At 47.3% G+C, this 19,803-nt stretch overlaps 1 protein-coding gene across 32 annotated transcripts in view; it reads right to left on the reverse strand.

The window, feature by feature from the left end:
• The window catches only part of MACF1 (microtubule actin crosslinking factor 1), a 249,139-nt gene that overhangs the window by 109,697 nt on the left and 119,639 nt on the right, over positions 1-19,803 (reverse strand). For 29 of the 32 annotated variants that reach the window (XM_008171036.4, XM_005302134.5, XM_065577277.1 and 26 more), the window contains 16 exons: positions 19,317-19,442; positions 16,455-16,607; positions 15,775-15,929; positions 14,447-14,573; positions 13,464-13,647; positions 12,898-13,067; positions 11,998-12,176; positions 11,228-11,366; positions 10,450-10,643; positions 9,723-9,885; positions 7,386-7,469; positions 5,818-5,925; positions 5,076-5,174; positions 3,281-3,433; positions 2,941-3,029; positions 1,998-2,133 (listed from right to left, as the gene is read on the reverse strand). In XM_008171036.4, coding sequence (XP_008169258.2) covers positions 1,998-2,133; positions 2,941-3,029; positions 3,281-3,433; positions 5,076-5,174; positions 5,818-5,925; positions 7,386-7,469; positions 9,723-9,885; positions 10,450-10,643; positions 11,228-11,366; positions 11,998-12,176; positions 12,898-13,067; positions 13,464-13,647; positions 14,447-14,573; positions 15,775-15,929; positions 16,455-16,607; positions 19,317-19,442 — 2,259 coding nt within the window. Of the gene's footprint in view, positions 1-1,997; positions 2,134-2,940; positions 3,030-3,280; positions 3,434-5,075; positions 5,175-5,563; positions 5,673-5,817; positions 5,926-7,385; positions 7,470-9,722; positions 9,886-10,449; positions 10,644-11,227; positions 11,367-11,997; positions 12,177-12,897; positions 13,068-13,463; positions 13,648-14,446; positions 14,574-15,774; positions 15,930-16,454; positions 16,608-18,831; positions 19,021-19,210; positions 19,443-19,803 lie in introns of those variants that run through there. The other 3 variants (XM_065577287.1, XM_065577288.1, XM_065577289.1) reach the window with 3 other exon arrangements.

Genomic DNA, 19,803 nt, shown 5'->3' on the forward strand with positions numbered 1-19,803 from the left:
TACTTGACATGAAACACAAACTGTACAGGGACACATCATGCTCAAAATAGCGCGAGCTGCAGTTTGGCGCTGGTTTCCTCTTTTTAATTTGATACCCTTGCACGGAGTCTCGGATGTTTCCAGCAAGCAAATGTTAACACTTCTCCATGTGCTCCCTTCTACAATGAAGCAACCGTACCATGACGCGATGATAGCCCCAAAGCTACTCCCTCATCCGGGCCAAGTGTCAATAATAGAAACCCTAAAGTAGCCTCTTATAATGAGTTCTAATCCCATCCCACTCTGCTCTCCGTGCTAATCTCGGTTAGCCGGGAGGCCACAAATCTGGGGGCCTGTCATAATTAGGAAGCAAAATACACCCCTTTCTGCAAAACAGAAAGGTAAAAGGAAACTGACACCTCCAAAATATTTTCATGCTGTATAAATAAAACACAGCAAAGTGTAGGGAAGACTTTTGCATGAAAGCATTTTCCTTTCTGTGGGAGGAGCAGGGAAAGGAAAGAATGGGCATCCCACACGCTTTGGACTTGCAGGGCCATTTTTAGCTTCTTTTCTGGCAGCAGTGAGGTAGGTGGCATTAATGACATGACAATTTAACTGGGGAGATTGCTACTGCTAAGCTCGGAGTTGTTGCTGTAATCTCAGCATGAGTTTTCTGCTGCTAGCAAAGTGTGATAAAATGACCTGCACTAAAAAAAAAAAAAAGGAATCACTGGACCGAGACATCTGAACCAGGATAGAAATACGTCTCTTCGATAGAAATAGGTATGCTTTATTTTTGTGCACACAGCACTGAAAGTGTGGGAGTTTAGATTTCCCATAAACTCAGCGGCCTTGCCATCCTTTTCTCTTGATCTGCTGGACTGGGATTTCACTCCCTGACCCAATTTCAGTTTTGGCTATCATCAAATCATGTCCAACTTGGCCAGTGCTTCAAAATACAGGGAGCTAGCAAGCAAACACACAGATATATCCATTGGACACATATATATACATTTACATACACATACAGGTATATCCATGAATGACTGAAGACAGCTAACACCAATAACAGAGGTGATAGGAAGGAACGTCAAACCCTTCCCACCTAGCGCATGAGTGTAACATGAAACGGAGATTGACAAGAACATTATCGGATGCAAATGGGAGATGGACAGGGGTCCAGCTACTCAGTCAGTGAAGGTCTCTTAGATTAGCTGAGGGTCTATCAAGGTGATGATGCAGGGCTGCATTCCACACAGAGAGGAACTCAATTTCCTACTATTCAAGGCAAGACTATTTCTCTCTAGTGCATTCCACAATTTACGCATGGAGGTGTGAAAAGGTTGCCCATACTCCAGTCTCTATGCAGCCAAGCTTCTGGCAAGAGATGCAATCAAAATGTCCTTGCAGGCAGTGCTTAATGTGTGCCAGGACTGAGCCCCGGCACCTCTAGGCTTGGTAGTTCAGAGCCCCGGTACCTCTGGCGCTTGCTGCATCAGTTATGAATGTAAAAAAACTGCTAGAGCCCCGGCACCTAGTTGCTTGAGCCTTGGCACCTCTCATTACAAATTTGGCACTGCTTGCAGGTCTCACCCAGGTCCTACATGACTGTGGTCTCTCTATTTTAAAAAACTGAAAGGACACCCCATGGCCACTCTGTCTCCTTATTAGATCAGATGTCCACCTCCCTTCTTTCCCATTACAAGATTAAGTCAACTCTGTAGCATGGGGAGCAGCCCTGATTAACAACACTGCAGAGGAGGACCATCCCCTAACAACCTGGAACAGAATACGAAAACCTCTTCTACTTGGCCTCCAATGACCAACTCAGCCCGGACCCCCGAGTGCAGTGTATGGGAAAGCATGGAAGAGTGGCGGATCACGTGAGATTAAGGACAAAGCAAACAGGCTGTGAATGGCTGGTGGTCATGAGACACGCAACCAAGCAAAGCCTCTTTCACGCTCTGAGGAAAGGTAACTCAGATCTATGCGATAGACGGGATGGGAAAAGGTACCTTGTGCTCTGTCTCCTGGGCCAGATGGCTCTGAAGCTGTTGGAGCTGTTCCGCAGAGTCGCTGCAGAGCTGATGGTAAGTCTCCTTTAGAGCACTGAGTTGGGTGGAAATCTGTTCCTTCTCCTGGTCAGAAAGCCTGCAAGATGGGACAGGAAATCTCTTCATGGAGTCTGAGAAAGTGACATGCAGCTCCATGTATTTCAGATTTTCTTCTCCGGACACAAAATGGCAAGCGCACAATGGAATCCCCTCCTCACACTGCTCATGCCTCAACTGAAGGGTTAAGTGCATTGTCATGCCAGCACCCTACGCTGAGCACAGTGACCGAATCAGGAACAAAACTATGCCAAATAGCCGAGGTCGTTAATTACCAGGATGGGGTGAAAGAGTCGCAACAAAAGTAACTGGTTTTGCATTCCATTTCCAATTCACAAAAATGGTTCCATTTTGGGGAAAAAGTGAAAGTATGTCTGTTTCCTATACAAATGGGCCTATTTTCATTCACACGGTCCAATTTTCAAGCTAAAATCAACTAAATTATCAAAGCTCCTAAATTCTGTTCTGACGGAGATGCATTTGTATATTTAAACACACAAGATTTGGATTTTCATGCTTCGGGGCAAAACTGGTCATTTTAGCCAAAAGCAAAGTTTCTGGGTTGTAAAATCGCCTGGAACAAAATTGGGAATCTCTATTGGGGTGAATTTTTGGCTAAAGCTTGCCATTTTCACCTACACCTGGTCACTATTTACAACGGTCACCTGGATTCAAAGAATACCTGCCCACCAATGGAATCTCATCAGGGTGGTCGAGTAATCTGGCCATTAGATAACTTCAGGTTAATTTTCTTTGTATTTATCATCACCTTCTCTTCTGACAAAGAGGTGCACTACCCTTTCCCAATCTCCTCGCTCTTATTCACAACTACTTGTACTGTACTCACTTGTGGCTATGTTTTGCAAGGAAGATCTGTGCAGTTTTGATGGCCTCTGAGACCTGCTCTTTCCTTGCAGCCAGCTCCTCATTTAGAGCCTGTTGAGAACAAGAGGAAAGCTAAATTCCAGGCTGGAAAGAAGGGAAGCAATTCCCCTGAGGTTACAGCACATGCTCAGTGTTACACAGGAGGCATCAAGGTTGCTTTCCTTCAGTGGTTTTGGAAAACTCAGTTAGAACTAGCAGGACAATGTAGTTTTAGTATGTATAACAGCAGTATGAAAATGACTAGGTACAGGTACCATGCATATATCAGAGAGAGAGGGAGGGACACAGGCCTCCTGATTTACCTGCTGCTCCGAGATGGATTTCTCAATGTCTCCCAGCTCTTTGCTCTTGAGTGGACCAGTCCTGACTTGCGTGCTCTGTTTCAAATCAGAGACCCAGCCCAGGAGTTCTTTCACCTTGTCCACATGCTCCTGCTTCTCTTCCTCTACTGCTTTCTACACATGGGGGAGACAGGAACACATCCCGCATTAATGTACTGAGGGGCCCAGAATTCCTGCAGCCAGAGCCCAGCACCAATCAGGCATAGAGCCGTTCGGTGGAAGGAACTGAAATATGCTCTAACCAGGAAATGGGAAAGGGGTCTGAAGCAGAGAAAGAATCACTGGCAGAAACTGACGACTGGGCCTGGGAGTTCTGAATGTGCTAATTATGAATTTAGAATCACAGAATCATAGGGCTGGAAGGGACCTCAAGGGGTCTTCTAGTCCGGTCCCCTGCACTCATGCCAGGACTAAGTATTATCTAGATCATCCCTAACAAGTGTTTGTTTAACCTGCTCTTAAAAATCCCCAATGATGGAGATTCCACCACCTCCCTAGGCAATTTATTCCAATGCTTAACCACCCTGACAGTTAAGACGTTTTTCCTAATGTCTAACCTATACCTCCCTTGCTGCAATTTAAGCGCATTGCTTCTTGTCCTATCCTCAGACGTTAAGAAGAACAATTCTTCTCCCTCCTCCTTGTAACAACCTTTTATGTACTTGAAAACTGTTCTCATGTCCCCCCCTCAGTCTTCTCTGCTCCAGACTAAACAAACCCAGTTTTTTCAATCTTCCCTCACAGGCAATTTTCTAGACCTTGAATCATTTTTGTTGCTCTTCTCTGGACTTTCTCCAATTTGTCCACATCTTTCCTGAAATGTGGTGCCCAGAACTGGACACAATACTCCAGGGAGGCCTAATCAGCGCGGAGCAGAGCGGAAGAATTACTTCTCATGTCTTGCTTACAATGCTCCTGCTAATACATCCCAGAATGATGTTTGCTTTTTTTTTTTGCAACAGTGTTACACTTTCACTCACCTTTAGCTTATGATCCACTGTCACCCCCAGATCCCTTTCTGCAGTACTCCTTCCTAGGCAATCATTTCCCAGTTTGTACTCCACTGATTGTTCCTTCCTAAGCATTTGTCCTTATAGAATTTCATCCTATTTTCTTCAGACCATTTCTCCAGTTTGTCCAGATCATTTTGAATTTTAATCTGATCCTCATAGGCACCTGCAACCCCTCCCAGCTTGGTATCGTCTGCAAACTTTATAAGTGTACTCTGTATGCCATTATCTAAATCATTGATGAAGATACTGAACAGAACTGAACTCAGAAGCAATGCCTGTGGGACCCCATTTGTTATGCCCTTCCAACTTGACTGTGAACCACTGATAAGTACTCTCTGGGAATAGTTTTCCAACCAGTTATGTACCCACTGTATGGTAGCTCCATCTAGGTTGTATTTTCCTAGTTTGTTTATGAGACGGTCATGTGAGACAGTACCAAAAGCCTTTCTAAAGTCAAGATATACCACATCTACTGCTTCCTGCCCTCCACAAGGCTTGTTACCCTGTCACAGAAAGCCAGCCCTCCCCCTCCCCATCCACAAGGCTTGTTACCCTGTCACAGAAAGCTATTAGGTTGGTTTGCCATGATTTGTTCTTGACAAATCCATGCTGACTGTTACTTATCACCTTATTGTCTTCTAAATGTTTGCAAATGGATTGTTTCATTATTTGCTTCATTATCTTTCTGGGTACTGAAATGAAGCAGACTGGGCTGTAATTCCCTGGCTATAAAATATCCTTACTTCCTCTTCTTCCAGCCGCCGGAGAGCATCACTGATGTACTTTACGTGCTGTGTGGTTAACGTTACCAACGCTGTATAGCGAGTCCGTAGATCCATGAACTAAAAACAAAAAACAAAAAAAAACAAACCACCATGCGTCAGTCGGAACTCTGGCTGACACAACCACAGTACTTTACAGGGTGAGAAATGGATACAGCACCTCTCATTCGGAAAGATCCCCAAGCACTTCACAGACTAGATACGTTACAGCACCACTGAAATGCAGCAACTCTGAGATGGAGGGTGGCAGCCACCTGACGCACGGCATGCTGCACAACAGTGGGGAGGGAGGGGAAGTTTTGGTCGAGGACACTGGGGCAAACCTTCTACTCTTATAAAAAGACCATGGGATCTTTAACATCCACATGGAGCAGACAGGACCTTGGTTTTTAAAGGTCTCATCCAAAAGATCCACACACAGTATACTGCATGGTACTCTGTTTATTTACCTTGGAAGGATGAAGGGCTGAGTCGACCCTGTTGGGATTTGAACCTGTGGTTCCAAGGAGTCTAGGTATTTCATACCTGATGCTTAGAGCACTAAGCCATCCTCTCTGGCTAATAAAAAAAACAGTGAGGGTGGAAATTTTTATGTAAGAGTTCAGCAGAAAGGAGCTATTTTCACAGACAGGCCGCTCGTCTGTCTTCTAGGAGCAAAGAAACCTCTCCCATGCAAGGCCAGGCAGGCAGGCAGGCTGCTTACCTCTTGGGTGATAGCATCCGAGGAGGAAAGCATGCGTCTGCGTTTCACGGGAGATTTCTGCTGGGATTCCACGAATGCCCTGTATGTCATGAGCTGCAGCTCATAGTCCTGGAAATAAAAGAAGGCGGGGTGTGTGTCGGGGGAAGGATTTTGAATTGTTACCTATTTATTCTAAGCTTGGCATTTTCAGGTCTCTTAGCAGCTAATTCCCACTCTCCACACATAGATAGGGTTACCATATTTCAGCAAGCAAAAAAGAGGACGGGAGGAGCCCCGCCCTAGTCCCGCCCCTGCCCCTCCCACTTCCCGCCCCCCCAGAACCCCCAACCCTCCCCCCGTTCCTTGTCCCCTGACTGCCCCCTCCTGGGACCCCTGCCCCTAACTGTCCCCCAGGACTCCACTCCCTATCTAAGCCTCCCTGCCTCTTGTCCCCTGACTGCCCCAACCCTTATACACACCCCCACCCCCAGACAGACCCCTGGGACTCCCACGCCCCATCCAACCACTCCCCACCCCCTGACAGCCCCCCCCAGAACTCCCAACCCATCTAAACCCCTCTGCTCCCTGTCCCCTGACTGCGCCGATCCCTCTCCCCACTCCTGCCCCCTGACAGCTCCCCCCCAGAACTCCCAGCCCCCCACCCCCCCGCTCCTTGACCCCTGCTCCTAACTGCCCTCCAGAACCCCACCCCCTACCTAAGACTCCCTGTTCCTTGTCCCCTGACTGCCCCCTCCTGGGACCCCTGCTCCTAACTGCCCTCCAGAACCCCACCCCCTACCTAAGACTCCCTGTTCCTTGTCCCCTAACTGCCCCCTCCTAAGACCCCCCCCAACTGCCCCCCAGGACCCTACCCCCTACCTGTACCCTGACTGCCCAAAACTTTCTCCACTCCCCCCAAAAAGCCCCCCCCCCCGTTTCTTGACTGCCCCCCCCCCAGAACCTCCCTGCCCCTTCTCCTGCCCCCTGGCCCCCTTACCCTGCTGCTCAGAACAGGGTGCTGGGCTCTGTGCGGAGCCGGACACGTGGCTAAGCTCCCCAGCACAACAAAACCCGGTCCCTGGCCCTGCACAACAAAACCCGGTCCCTGGTCCGGACCGGGTTGCAGGGGAGAGCTGCCCTTGTATCAGCACAAAGTGCTCTCGCTCCCGTTTTGCTACGCTGCATGGCAGAAACCGCTCCCAGTTGCAAAAGGGGAGGGCTGCACTTTGTGCTGAGACACTTGCTCAGAATGCAGGGCGGAGCTCCTCTCCAGCTGCTCTGGAGTCCAGCCCGGGACTTTCCTGCAGCCCTCCCAGCCGCTCGCTCTGCTGTGCCGGGGGAGGGGGAAATCCCGGACATTGTGAGTGCTTTACAAATTCCCCCCGGACGCTATTTTTAGCACAAAAAGGAGGACATGTCCGGGTAAATCCGGACGAATGGTAACCCTACACATAGAGCAGAACCACCAAAGCCAACAATAGAGGAGTTTTGCCTCTCTCCTGGCTTAGGAGAACGGAAGATGCAGGCAAAGCTTGTGCAGTTGACACCGAGCCCTGTGTTCGCCTCGGATTTAAGAATCGTGTCATTACCTTGACAGCAGCAGAGTATTGCTGTGAGAATTTCTGACACTGGTCCAGCTTGGCTTGATTTCTGTCGATTACCACAACCAAAGCCTTTGACAAAAAACAAAAGAAAAAAAGTTTTCCCCCTGCCTTTTAAATGAAATTTTCCTCGTATTTCCTCTCTCACTCATGACCACGTCACTTTCATATTTAACTTGTTCTCTAGAGACCTCGAGCAGCAGAACAGGTGACATTCCTGCCCTTCCATCCGCACATACGTTAAAGAGACACTATGCCCGGTTTGTGATCCTCTAAGTCTGACCTCCTGTATAACAGACCATAGAACTTCCCTAAAAAGTCCCTGAGCAGATCTTTTAGTAAAACAGCCAGTCTTGATCTAAAACTTGTCAGTGATGGAAAATCCACCATGACAGTTGGTCAATTGTTTCAATAGTTAATTATAGGTCTGTCGCATCTTACGCGCATTTAAGATGCGCGATTTCAGCTTTACGCGGTCGGCAAAAACAAAAACAAAGAGAAAAATATCAATTTTAATACTGTACCTGTAGTGCGGGCGATTTTGCCCGCCATTCAACTCAATGTAATTTTGACTAGACGCGGTTTTCGTTTTACGTGCTAACCGCGGAACGGAACCCCCGCATAAGATGAGACTCGCCTGTATTTTCACTGCTAAAAATGTACGTCTTATTTCCAGTCTGAATTTGTCTAATTTCAACTTCTTTTGAATCGTATGAGGTCTTCCTCTGGTAGACCAAAGAGCTCATCATTAAATATTTGTTTCCCATGAAGATAGCTAAAGACTGTCATCAAGTCACCTCTTAACCTTCTCTTGGTTAAGCTAAATAGATGGAGCTCTTTGAGTGTATTACTTTAAGGCATGTTTGCTACTCTTTTAATCATTCTTGTGGCTCTTTTCTGAACCTTCTCCAATTTATCAACATCCTTCCTAAACTGTGGGCACCAAAACTGGACATAGTATTCCAGAAGCAGTGTGCCAAATAGAGTGGTTACAAAAAACCTCTCTTCTCCTACTCAAGATTCCTCTATGTATGCATCCCAGGATCGCATTAACTCTTTTGGCCACAGCATCACATTGGGGGCTCATGCTCAGCTGAGTATCCACCATGATCCCCAAATCTTTTTCAGAGTCACTGCTGCCTAGGATAGAGTCCCCTATTCTGTAAGTATGGCCCACATTCTTTGCTCCTAGATGTACACATTTACACTTAACTGTCTTAAAACACGTATTGTTTGCTTTCACCAAGTGATCCAGATCATTCTGAATCAATGACCTGTCCTTTTCTTTATTCACCACTCCCCTACACGTTTGTGTCCTCTGCACACTTTATCAGTGATGAATCTCTATAATCTGTATAAGCCCTCCTGACACTTAAAGATTCTTTGGTGCGATGAAGTGGCGTATATTTCTTGTTAAACAGCCATTTTAATTTCAGCTCTTTCAGTACAGAGAGGAAGACATCAGTGTTCATCAAACAAGAAACTCAAAATCAATAGGGGGAAAACATTTTCCTTTCTTTAAAGCCCATTCGGAGTATTTATTTGCTGTTCATGAAAGGAGCTGGACTGAGACTAGTGGAGACACACAACTTATCTACAGAACAGGTACGGGGCAAGCTTCTCCCACAACGTCCCACCAACATGCCTCAGCACCTCCAGGAGTGGAAAAGGTAACTCAGCCTCCGTGTTCATTTTATGGAGACGAGAAGGGAGTATTACCTAGGTCTCTCTCTTCCTTAAGTACTGTAGCATGAGCGCTTCACAATCTTTAATGCATTTATTCTCACCACACCCCTGTAAGGCAGGGCAGTGCTACTATCCCCATTGTGGGGATAGGGAACTGAGGCACAGAGAGGCTAAGGCCCAGATTTTAAAAAAATATTTAAACCCCTAACTCCACTGAAATCAATGGAAGTTACACACCTATATACCTTCAAAAATGTGGGCCTACGTGACTTAACCAAGGTCACCCAGGCAATCTGTGGTGGAGCAGAGGCTTGTACCAAGTTCTCCCATGTCCCAGCTAGCACCCTAACCACTGGCCCTCTGTTCCTCAGTGCCTCTGATGGGACCACTAGGTGCTACCAGGAGACCATGGTGAATGAACTGCTGACAGTGGTAACATTCAGTTATTACCCTTCTGGGATGCATCTGCTACAGGTGAATGCACATACATTATTGAAAATCCCATGAATCATTCAGTCCTTAAGAGAACAACGATTTGAAGCTTACGAGACAAAAGATTTATTAAAAACAAAATAAATACTCGTCCGACTCCTTTCAACAACCCTATTCCAGTTAGAAGAGTGCCATTTTCTCTCTTACCGTCTGCTGGCTCAGCTGTTCAGAGAGCACCCTGCTGTCCTCTGCTTGCCCAGGTTTCATCAATTCCTGCTGGGCAGTGGTCTCCTCAATCCACTGGATCAGCTCTCCGTGACATTCCCGGTAATCCCTCAGCACCTCCTGGATACTCTCCAGATCTGAACAGCTGAAAGGACCAATGCAAAAAGGAAACCATCACCAAACTCAAATCATTGTGTCAAAACAATGGTTCAAGATCCAGCCACATGCAGGGAAACCTCTAAAGCCGATGCTTCCCTGGGGCTATTTATAGAAGCCACAGGTACAGCTCTGCAGGACAGGGAGCATGACGGGTGCTTCCAGCCAAGCTATGGTTTGTTAAGGGTGGCAACGTCTCCAATCAGTAAAGATCCAAAGATCCAGATCAGAACTGAAAGAAGTTCCACAGAATCAGCCTGGCAAAGGTTAGCAGCGGCTAAGGGAGCCTTTAGGCTAGGCGGGGGGTGTTAAAGCAGAGAAAGGGAGTTAAGAACTCAAAAGATGGAGTTGGAGGAGCAGAAGAGAGAAAGAGAACCAAGTCCTGCCATTCCCTCAAATGGGAATAGTTCCTATATTTAACGGTGGCATTTGTCACCCTGGCTGCTAGCTGAAGATAAACTGGAAAAATGCCATTGCTAGTTCCAAGTCTGGCACAAGCTCCCATCAGAGGCACTGCCAGAAAAGCAGCAAGAACAAGGAGGGAATGTCTCACCGGGTTTCAATCTGAGAGCCAACTCTCTGCCAGCGATCCCACAGCTGGGCTCCCTTCTCCTGGTACCGCTCTAGGTCCATGCTGCGCTCTTGCTTCAGACGATACAGCTGCTCTCCCATGACTTTAGCCTTTGCCACATCCTCGTCCAACGAAGAGAACACAGCGTTCTTGTTCTTCGAATCACTGAGCCATTGCTTTAACAAACAACAAGACAGCTAAATTCATAGTACCAAGACCAGAAAGTTTAGCTGAAGTTGCTGGTGGGTATGTACAACATGGAATTCTCCAATCAAACATAAGCATCTAAATGTACAGAACAGTTAAGACAGGAGAGAGAAATATCTAGCTCTGCCTTGTGTTGCCCTGTGGAGTTCAGGAACAATTATCAGCTCCATAATCTCCACCATCTGGCTGAATCTAGGACAGGGAGTTGCAAAACGTAGGGATCTGTAGCCCAGCTCAGAGCAAGTCATGATGGTGCATTCAGCATCGCGGAGTTACGCACGCTGCGGCTGCCAAGTGCAATTAGCACCAGCCGTGCCAAAAAGCAGAAGCGACGGTGCCTGCCAAGGCAGCCGTTTGACCTACAGTTCACAAAGCAGTAAGGATCGTGTGGACTCAATTAAGGCCTCCAATCACTCACCAGCAGGCAGGGGGGATGGACCACAATGCAAATTCAGTAAGGAAAGGGGAGGATCCCGTTCAATGAATGCCAGAGCTCATGACTGGAGTGATTCTAGTTTCTACTGGATGCTATTGGAAGCATAATGTTACCAACCTGTAACGTAGCTCTGTGAGACTGAATAGCTGTTAGATCAGCAGGGACTGCCTCCTCTTGGCTCAGTTTCACTTCATACCCTTTGACCAGGGACTCTGCTCCTTGGGTACCACGAACAATAACATCCACCATCTTTAACCTATCGTGTAAAGACAAGAAGGAAACAGGACTTCTCAAACTGAGGACATTCTGCATTGTAAAGTCATTTGGCTCATAAGCACCGGAGAGGAACAGAACAGATCGCTCTGGATCATACCCAACATTCACATTTGAGTAGCAGGAAGAAAAGAAAAGGCTGTAATGGAATCTAGATTCTGAGGGGAGAAGCCCGTAAACACAAGCCCCTATATATATGCCCCTGAAATTCTAAAACACCTTCCATTAACATGGAAGGGATCAAACAGAACAGAACACAGAAGCAGCCTAATCTAGTGGTACGAGTTCTAGAATGAAAGACTGGAATACCCGCGTTTAACCCCAGTTCTAACAGCAACTCCAACAAGTCACTTCATCTTGGCGTTCCCATCCCCAAAGTGGGAATCATTAGTCACCTCAAACACTAACACTCAAATATTCTGGAGCACCACTGCCGGGCACCCCTTGGAGCTCTTGAATTTACAGCATCTCCTAGACATGCCTAAGCCCCCTTAAGAAGCATGAGAGCAATTCCTACCCTCACCCAGTTTCAGAGAGGGAGCCATGCAGCATAGCTAATTCTGCCCATATAGAATTCTCTCTCAACTCCAGAAAACAGGCACGTTCTGACTCACTTATCCAGGTAGATGGAAGAGAGTCCATACACGTGATCCATCTTCTCTACCAGTAGATTGAGCTCAGAACGCAGGTGTGGGGCACTGGACCCTGTTGGAGACTTGTGTAGGAAGCTGTCACATCTCTCAGAAACGTGCTGCAAGTCAGACTTCAGCTGCCGTAAATCCTCCTGCACACGCTGTGTGGAGGCAGAGAATTAACATCACCATAAAGTGCAGACACCCAGGAGACTGAAGCAAACGTGAACAGGATAAGATGCAAGGAGCGCCCAGTATCAGACCTTTCCAGCTTAAAAGTCTATTGAGCAGAATCATTTGAAGTGTAAATGGGGCTTGTAAATTCTGCAAATTCTTCATTCCTTTCCATTATCAGATCAGGATGCTCTGGTCTCAGTGGTGGCAAAGGCCACCTGCAGTCAATGCTTTGGGAACTGTTGCTTCTTATACCTTTTTATCCAGATTTAAAGAAGGAATACTTTCTGCAATGGACGTTTGCCCAGCCAGCCTGTGAAAAAGGCAGTATTTGCTAGTCTCAGCACATAAAAAGGAAAGAGATCTTCACAGATTTCTTCCCGTGGGTTTATATTTCTCAAGTGGCCGCTCAATGGATTGAGGGATAGGCCCAGGCTATATGACAATAGACATTTTCCCCTTGGGGATCTGAAGCGAGGAGACATCATGGGGTGGGCGAAGGTGAAAAATGCAAAAAGGCGGCAAGGCAAGAGAACAAAGATACCTTCATTGTCTTTCTGACCCAAGAGTAAAACGTTACCTCTATAGGATTGCTATGTGAAGCAGGTGAGTTCCCTATATAAAATTTATGCCAGGGTATCAATGCCCTGTGAAGCAGCTCTCTTAAGACCAACAGTGGGTTCCCTCAAACCTGCAGGAAGTACTGACCTCCTGCTCTGCAATGCGCAAGGTGTTTTCCTGGATAGTATCACCGTCTGTTCTGGTGCTGCTTGGGGCCTGGATTCGCCTCACTAGTCTCTGTTCACACTCCTCAAGGCGCAGACGGATGTTCTTTAGCTCAGAGAGATATGTCCTGGCAAGGGTCTCATCTTTGTCCTCTGTTAAGTCACAAACATACAAAAAAACCCACCCCATCTAGGATCAGTCTCTGTTAGGAACCATAGACCCAAGTGGCTGCACTCTTCTGCCCAGAGAGAAGTGAACACAGAGCTCTCTACTCAGATGGAAACCAAATTTGTCAAGAGCTGTGAGGACCTAACGTTTAACCACTGGCAGCAAAGCAAGGACCCCGCTACCCAGACCTAATCGGCGCCATTTGCCAGCACTATTTCTCCCCAACAAAGGCCGCACATTCAAATGAACAGCAGGGAAGAGAACAGCCATTTGCAAAGCTAACACTCACAAGCTAGTCTAAAAATTAAGAGCACCTGTAGATCCCTCATCTCTATCAGCCCCCAGAGCTCCACGTTAGTCTATTAACCCTCCCAGCTCACCATTCTCCATGGACTCCAGCAGCTGTTGGAAGTGCTCCTTGCTGGACTTCACTTCTTCCTCCAAGCGCAGCCGATCGGCCCCAGAGAAGAGCTCCGAGTCCCGGCTGTCCTGCAGGAAGTCCTCACAGTGCGCCTGGAGGCTCTTCATGGCTTGCTGGCACTCTCCTTGGGCCAGAGATCTTAGCTGTGGAAAACCAAAGACTAACGATAAGGAACCATGCACCAAACTGCCCTGACCAAGCTCCCAGTTACTGCGAATTACCCAGCGGCGTCTCTCATTTCTCACACCCAGCCGTAAGCATTAATTCACACGCTCTTTTCCTAGCGAGACACCCATCTTTTCAAGGGTGACAACCACTGCCAGGAGGCAGATTCTAGTGAGTCTCCCCTTCTCGGACAGGACAGCTCTTGTGGTCACGCTATGATACAGCACTGCCTTTAGAGGCCAGCCATTGTCTTGCGTTTTTATCTCGCTCCCCCCACTACAATAATCTTTATTGCCAGAACAGAGCTCTCCTATGCTTTCAAGGAAAGAGGAAAGACGTTATGAGGCATTTGCCTTCCCTGGATCTTTCCTCCCCTTCCTCATTCCTCTCACCTCCACCTCTGTTCACTCCTAAGTAAAAAGACGCGTCAATCCTACGACACCTGAGCTGATTATGGCTTAGGAGCAAACAACTGATGCTAGGGTCATTGCACTTCTCTTTCTTTGCTCTGACCCCCCCAGAGCTCAGACTGTCTCACACTGTGCTCCTCGGGCTGATCCCTCAGTTGCCCTAACCCTTCACCCTTGAATCATCTCTTACCATTTTCCTTGTATTCCCTACCCAGGCAAGGAAGCCTTGGCATCATTTCCAACTCCAACCAGGCACCTGGGACTACGCTTAATGCCAAAGCAAGTAAGCTTTTACATTGCTGGAGAAGACCAGTCTACGCTGCAGTGACCCGGACATGTGGATTTGTTGGGATGCTTTGTACGGTACCTTCTCCATATTCCAGCCTTGCACCAGGGCAATGTCCTTCCGCAGGTAGTTCCAGGAGATCAGGCTCTTCGTGTTCACGTGGAGCTGGTGCCAGAGGGCCATCACCTTCTGGTACAGCTGTTCGACCCTACGACAGGACAGCAGTTCCATCACTGCCCAGGTCCCCCAGCATTCTCAGTTACAGCATGGAGCCAGGCATGTGCTTATTCAAATTCAGCCTTTAACTTTTAGTGCATTAAGATAACAACCCAAGGTCAAGCCTAACCGAGTAGAGCCAATGGTAAGGCTTGCAGAATGCCCTGATCAGAATCAGATGGGAGCCGTATCTCTCTTTCATTCACATGCATTAGACCCCCAGTGGGGAACCCCCCCCCCCCCACGTGCTGCCATCGCCAACCATCCAGAAATATTACATCAAATATTCTTGTGGAGTTAGCAGCAGGAGCACTGCAAGAGCCGCCCTCTCTGCCAGGCAGGCCAGCCACACCCAGGAGGCCCCTGGCCCCTCTCTAGGCTGGACATTTGTGCAGCCAGAACGGGCGTTCAGGTTCTTTCCCATTCCCATTAATTGCATTGTTTGTGAAGTTACCAGGCTGGACGCACTAAAAAACACCATTAGCCACACAACAAGCAAGGCAAGGGAACCACCTTGCCCACATGCCTCACCCCTACCTAGATCCCAGAGAATAGTTCAGTTTCCAGACCCACTTAGACCTTGTCCACCCTGGGTTTTTTGCACTGGCGTGGACAGCATTGGTGCAAACCCCTAATGAGGAAATGCTGCACCATGAGTTTGATCGTTTGAAGCCAAGATAAGCAGCACAAGTCATGATTTATAGTGGTGCAGGTATGTCTAACACCAGAGACTTGCACTAGTGCAAAAAGCTAGACAGTCTAGACGAGACACCCTTGGTCTCTCTGCTGATACTATCACAAGGGAGTCGATCACTGTAACAGGTTCTGTGACGTTGGTCCACTGGGAACTGAAACAGCAAACCCAACAGCCATCAGACAAAGTCTGGATTTCAGCTCATGACCAGAAGGCTCCATACCACCACCACCAATCCCCTGCACCCTCCCCATCACCTGTAACTGAGCCCCACCACATCAACGAGCTAGCCACCTGTTGCAATTAATATTAACAACATGAAGCCCCAACACCCAGCAAGGATGAGGGGTTAAACTCTTCCCCAAGCAAAACAGATCTGGATGGTCTCAGTATAAATAACGCAGAATATAACGAACAGCTAGAGGCATCTCTTGGTCATTCTAGCTTTGGAATTCCAACCCACCTGAGCAGCAAGCCATGAATTGCAGTGCTTAGTTACCTGTTGGCAATGTCAATTGCCTCTTTGTTAGGAGGGGGGATCAGGAAGCACACAGACGGTACCATGGCCTCATTGCCGGTCGGACTGATCACCTTCCATTTGGTCCTCTGGGAATTATCTTCCAGCACACACTCATCATTCTTACAGATAGTGATCTACGTAGGCAACACAAATAAGATTGCAATCAAACACCTGACCCACCAATGCCTTCTGTTGTGGCCAGATTCCTCAGGTAGCCCTACTGGAGTCTCCCAGAAAGGGAAGGAGGCTTTCAGCCAACTCACTTTAAAATCGAGTAAAAGTGAAGTAATTTGCGAATCACCTCAGAGAGCTGTCTGGAGAGGAAGGGAGGAGAAATTCAGTGATGCTAGGATGCTACCTGGACAAGTCTTTGGCTAGAAGGTATCAATTCCACCCTCCTATGGGAATGGAACCTTTGCTACTGCTCAGAGAAAAATCAGGACCATTGGAGAAGCTATTTCAGAAGAGGCAATTGCTCCATCCGCCTCCTTATATATCCCCTCCCTACCTCGCTGTTGTTTCTTACCGTCAAGTACCACAGAAGTGGTCCAAGTTTCTCTGTTTTCTGCTTCCCCACTATTCCCACAACCCTCTGCACAAGCCTAGATTCTTCTCCTCCCTTCGCTCCGGAGCTCGTAGGCTCCTTGCCGTCAGCTCACCTCGATCTGGCGATAGTCACAAACAGCCTTGACTGAGATGGTGCTCTTCAGGACATGGTCCGGATTCCTTGGCTTTAGCTGAACGATGGTTTTGGACCGCCCAACCAAGCTGGCGACGGAGCTCTTCGACTGAATAAGCTGCTCCTTTTCATCCTGGGGAGAACGAAAGAAAAGCGCTACTAGTGCAGGTGGCAAAAGAGAACCACTAAATCCCTTAGAGTACGTCCACACTACCCGCCGGATCAGCGGGTAGCGATCAATCTATCGGGGATCGATTTATCGCGTGTAGTGTAGACGCGATGAATCGATCCCCGATCGCTCTCCTGTCGACTGCTGAACTCCAGCGGAAGCAAAGTCGACAGGGGAGCCGCGGCCGTCGATCCCACGCCGTGAGGACGCGAAGTAAGTGATTCTAAGTCGATCTAAGATACGTCGATTTCAGCTACGCTATTCTCGTAGCTGAAGTTGCGTATCTTAGCTCGATCCCCCCCCCCCCCCCAGTGTAGACCAGGCCTTAAAGTTGTTGCAACAACCCTCTTTCCCCCTGAAAGGTCAGGGTCTTCCAGGGCTGGGCTGGGCTCTCAAGGGCTGAATGGATATGCCAAGAGAGTCCCTCTCACCCCAGCTGTGGGGGAACACACCCCAAATCAGGGCTGGAACCTTTCCTTTCATTTTTGTGCCATTCCAGACAACTCACTTGCTTCCCCCCACCCCCACCCAGCTGCATGCAAGCATTAATTTCTTTTGCTGCTAGAGACAAGAAAATAACAGTCTTCTAAAAAATTTAAATTGCAGTGTGTATAAAACAGTGACCAGCAGGACATGCCCTCACTGGGGAGGAATTTCTTTTTCGCTGCTTTGGGAAGGCTGCAGAACCCTGCGGCGTTCCTTACTGTTTTAAAGCAAGGAATGAAGGCATGTTTAAAAACAACACTCAGGATGTAGGTGCAAAGAGTTAAGAAGATAAAACATCCCAGAGAAATGGCTCAGCAACAGATCTTCACCTAAGAGACTTCTTTCCACTATGGTTAGTGGCGAAGCGATCAGAATTATTAGATATTTTGATAGCAATTTGCCAGCTGGAGTAAATGATTTTGCATAATTGGTTTCTATCAGTCACTGCTGGTCTGATGCTCTGAGATCGCAGTGGTTCTCCATTTTCAGAGCATCCTCAAAACAATCTACAGCCATGCCAGTGTAGAAGTGAGGGTATCGTAACATAAATCACAGCCTGAATAACTTATCATGGTCCAGCCCACTTTGACTTATGACGTTAAAAAACAAAAAACATCCAGCAGAGAACTTGAACACTCCTGCTTTCCACTCTGAGCCCATTAAAGGGTCAATTAGTGCACTAGGAAAGGTGAACGGTCTGTTATTTAATAGTAAAAAAAAAAAAAAGAAGAAGTAGTGCTTAAATAAACTACCTGTGCCTGTCCCAGGGAGCATGATTGGAAGAAATACAACTTTAACTCATTAGTTACCGAAGAATAATAGCATATGTCCGGGAGATAGCTGGACTTCACCATTCCTGAGATGTCGGCTACTTTTCAAAACAAGGAGTGAACCACTATCATGCCAGAATCCGAGTACTTGTGGCTATACTCCAAGAACCTGCCGCTAGTGCAGCTGGGTTACAAAGAGCCTGACGACCTGACACTGGGAGGAGGGAGTGCGCCACTAGGACCCTTGAGAAGAGAAGATAACAAGTCCAGAGGATTTACCCTGCATGACTGCCCAATACCAGCACCCATGTTTTTGCTGCAGAACCTCTGGGACCAAAAGAAGGCCATAAGAAAGAGATTGCATATGACAATGGGATTTCATGCATCTGAGTTTGTTAACCTCCACTAATAGGTTAGTACTTAATCAGTCCAATCTGAAGTACTGAACGAATGTTTTAAATGTTAACATTTAAAAGGCTTTGATTAGCATCTGGCCACTAACCTTTATCAGAGGATTAGCAGTTAAATACTTAGGTAAACCCGCACTCATTAGATATGCCAAATCAGTAGCTGGTTGACGCTTCACTCCTTGTTTCTTATTATGCCAATTTGCCCTGTGTGGTTATAAAGTTCTCTTAGTGTTTGGACTGCTCTATATTATTCCTGTCGCATCAGGTCATGTGACAAAGACTCATCTGCCCGAGTTCAGCCTGCGACTGCTGTCTTGATTACTAAATATAGACATACACAATTATCCATATGCTCCCTGCTTCGATTTTATCATTAGCCACCTCGTAGACCTGGCAAACAGATTAAATCTGGATTAAGAGTGGGCATTTCCCGCCATCCTTCCCTGCACCAGCTAAATAACCAATTGGCTGCAGCCTCCAGTTGACCAGATCAGAGTAACCATCTCAGACAACAGAACTCACCCATCACCGTATTTCTACGCACAGAAAGATAGTGTGATAGATAGTGATGGTGAAGAATCAACTCTGGACTTCATTTTACAAGGTCTCTAGCCAGCCTTTTTGCACTGCCGGCTCCTCTTCCCTTCAGCAAGGGTGCAAGGATTCAGAGAGAGCCTTGTGCTCTGTAAGAGTCCTTTACTGCAGTCACTGATCTTCCATTATAGCTATTAAATTAAAATCAGATTAGTGTAGACAGCATTAAATCAACAGAAAGTGACACAGTAAAGGTCACACAGCCTGCACGCCGACACACACAATCAAAATGCAAAGAGGAGCTTGAGACAGGATCGGCAAAGAACATTCAACTTAACTGTTCTGTTGTAGGAATAAACAAATATACCCATTTTCCCTTGTGACGCAAAAGCCAGCAGGCAGTGCCGCTCCACAGGATTGATTGTGCATTGCACCGAGAGCCCATGATGTTGGGGCTTATACAGAACACCCACCATGGAATCCTGCAGCAGATCTTCCAGGCGGGTCAGGCTGGTGTTCTGGTCACAAGAATATTTCCGTTTGATAGAGTCCTGGAGATTCCGCAGGTACGTTTCCGACTCTCGGGCGTCGCTGAAGAACTGCAAAGCCAAAAAGCATTACAGAAAGCTGTGCAACACAACACGCCACAGGCTATTCATTGCCACAGGCAACACTGAAAGGGACCCACCAAAAACCTCATTAGACAAGTTTCTTCCGCATTTCTCTCCATATTTGAGCTGCTGGAGCTGTAAGCACCACCACAGGCATGGCCTGGGCTATCACGAGAAATCACATCCCACCAGATAAAGCGCACAGGGGACCCGGCAAAAGGGAAAGAAACAAATGAGAAAAAACTCAGAAGTCCTTCGTTTAAAGCTGTGTTCAGGATAAAGCCTATACTGCCCTGCAAAAGGATAAGCACGTTGTGGGTCAGTTGATGCTATACCATAACCACGGTGC

This window comes from Chrysemys picta, chromosome 23 (assembly GCF_011386835.1).
Source record: "Chrysemys picta bellii isolate R12L10 chromosome 23, ASM1138683v2, whole genome shotgun sequence".
Lineage (NCBI taxonomy): Eukaryota > Metazoa > Chordata > Testudines > Emydidae > Chrysemys > Chrysemys picta.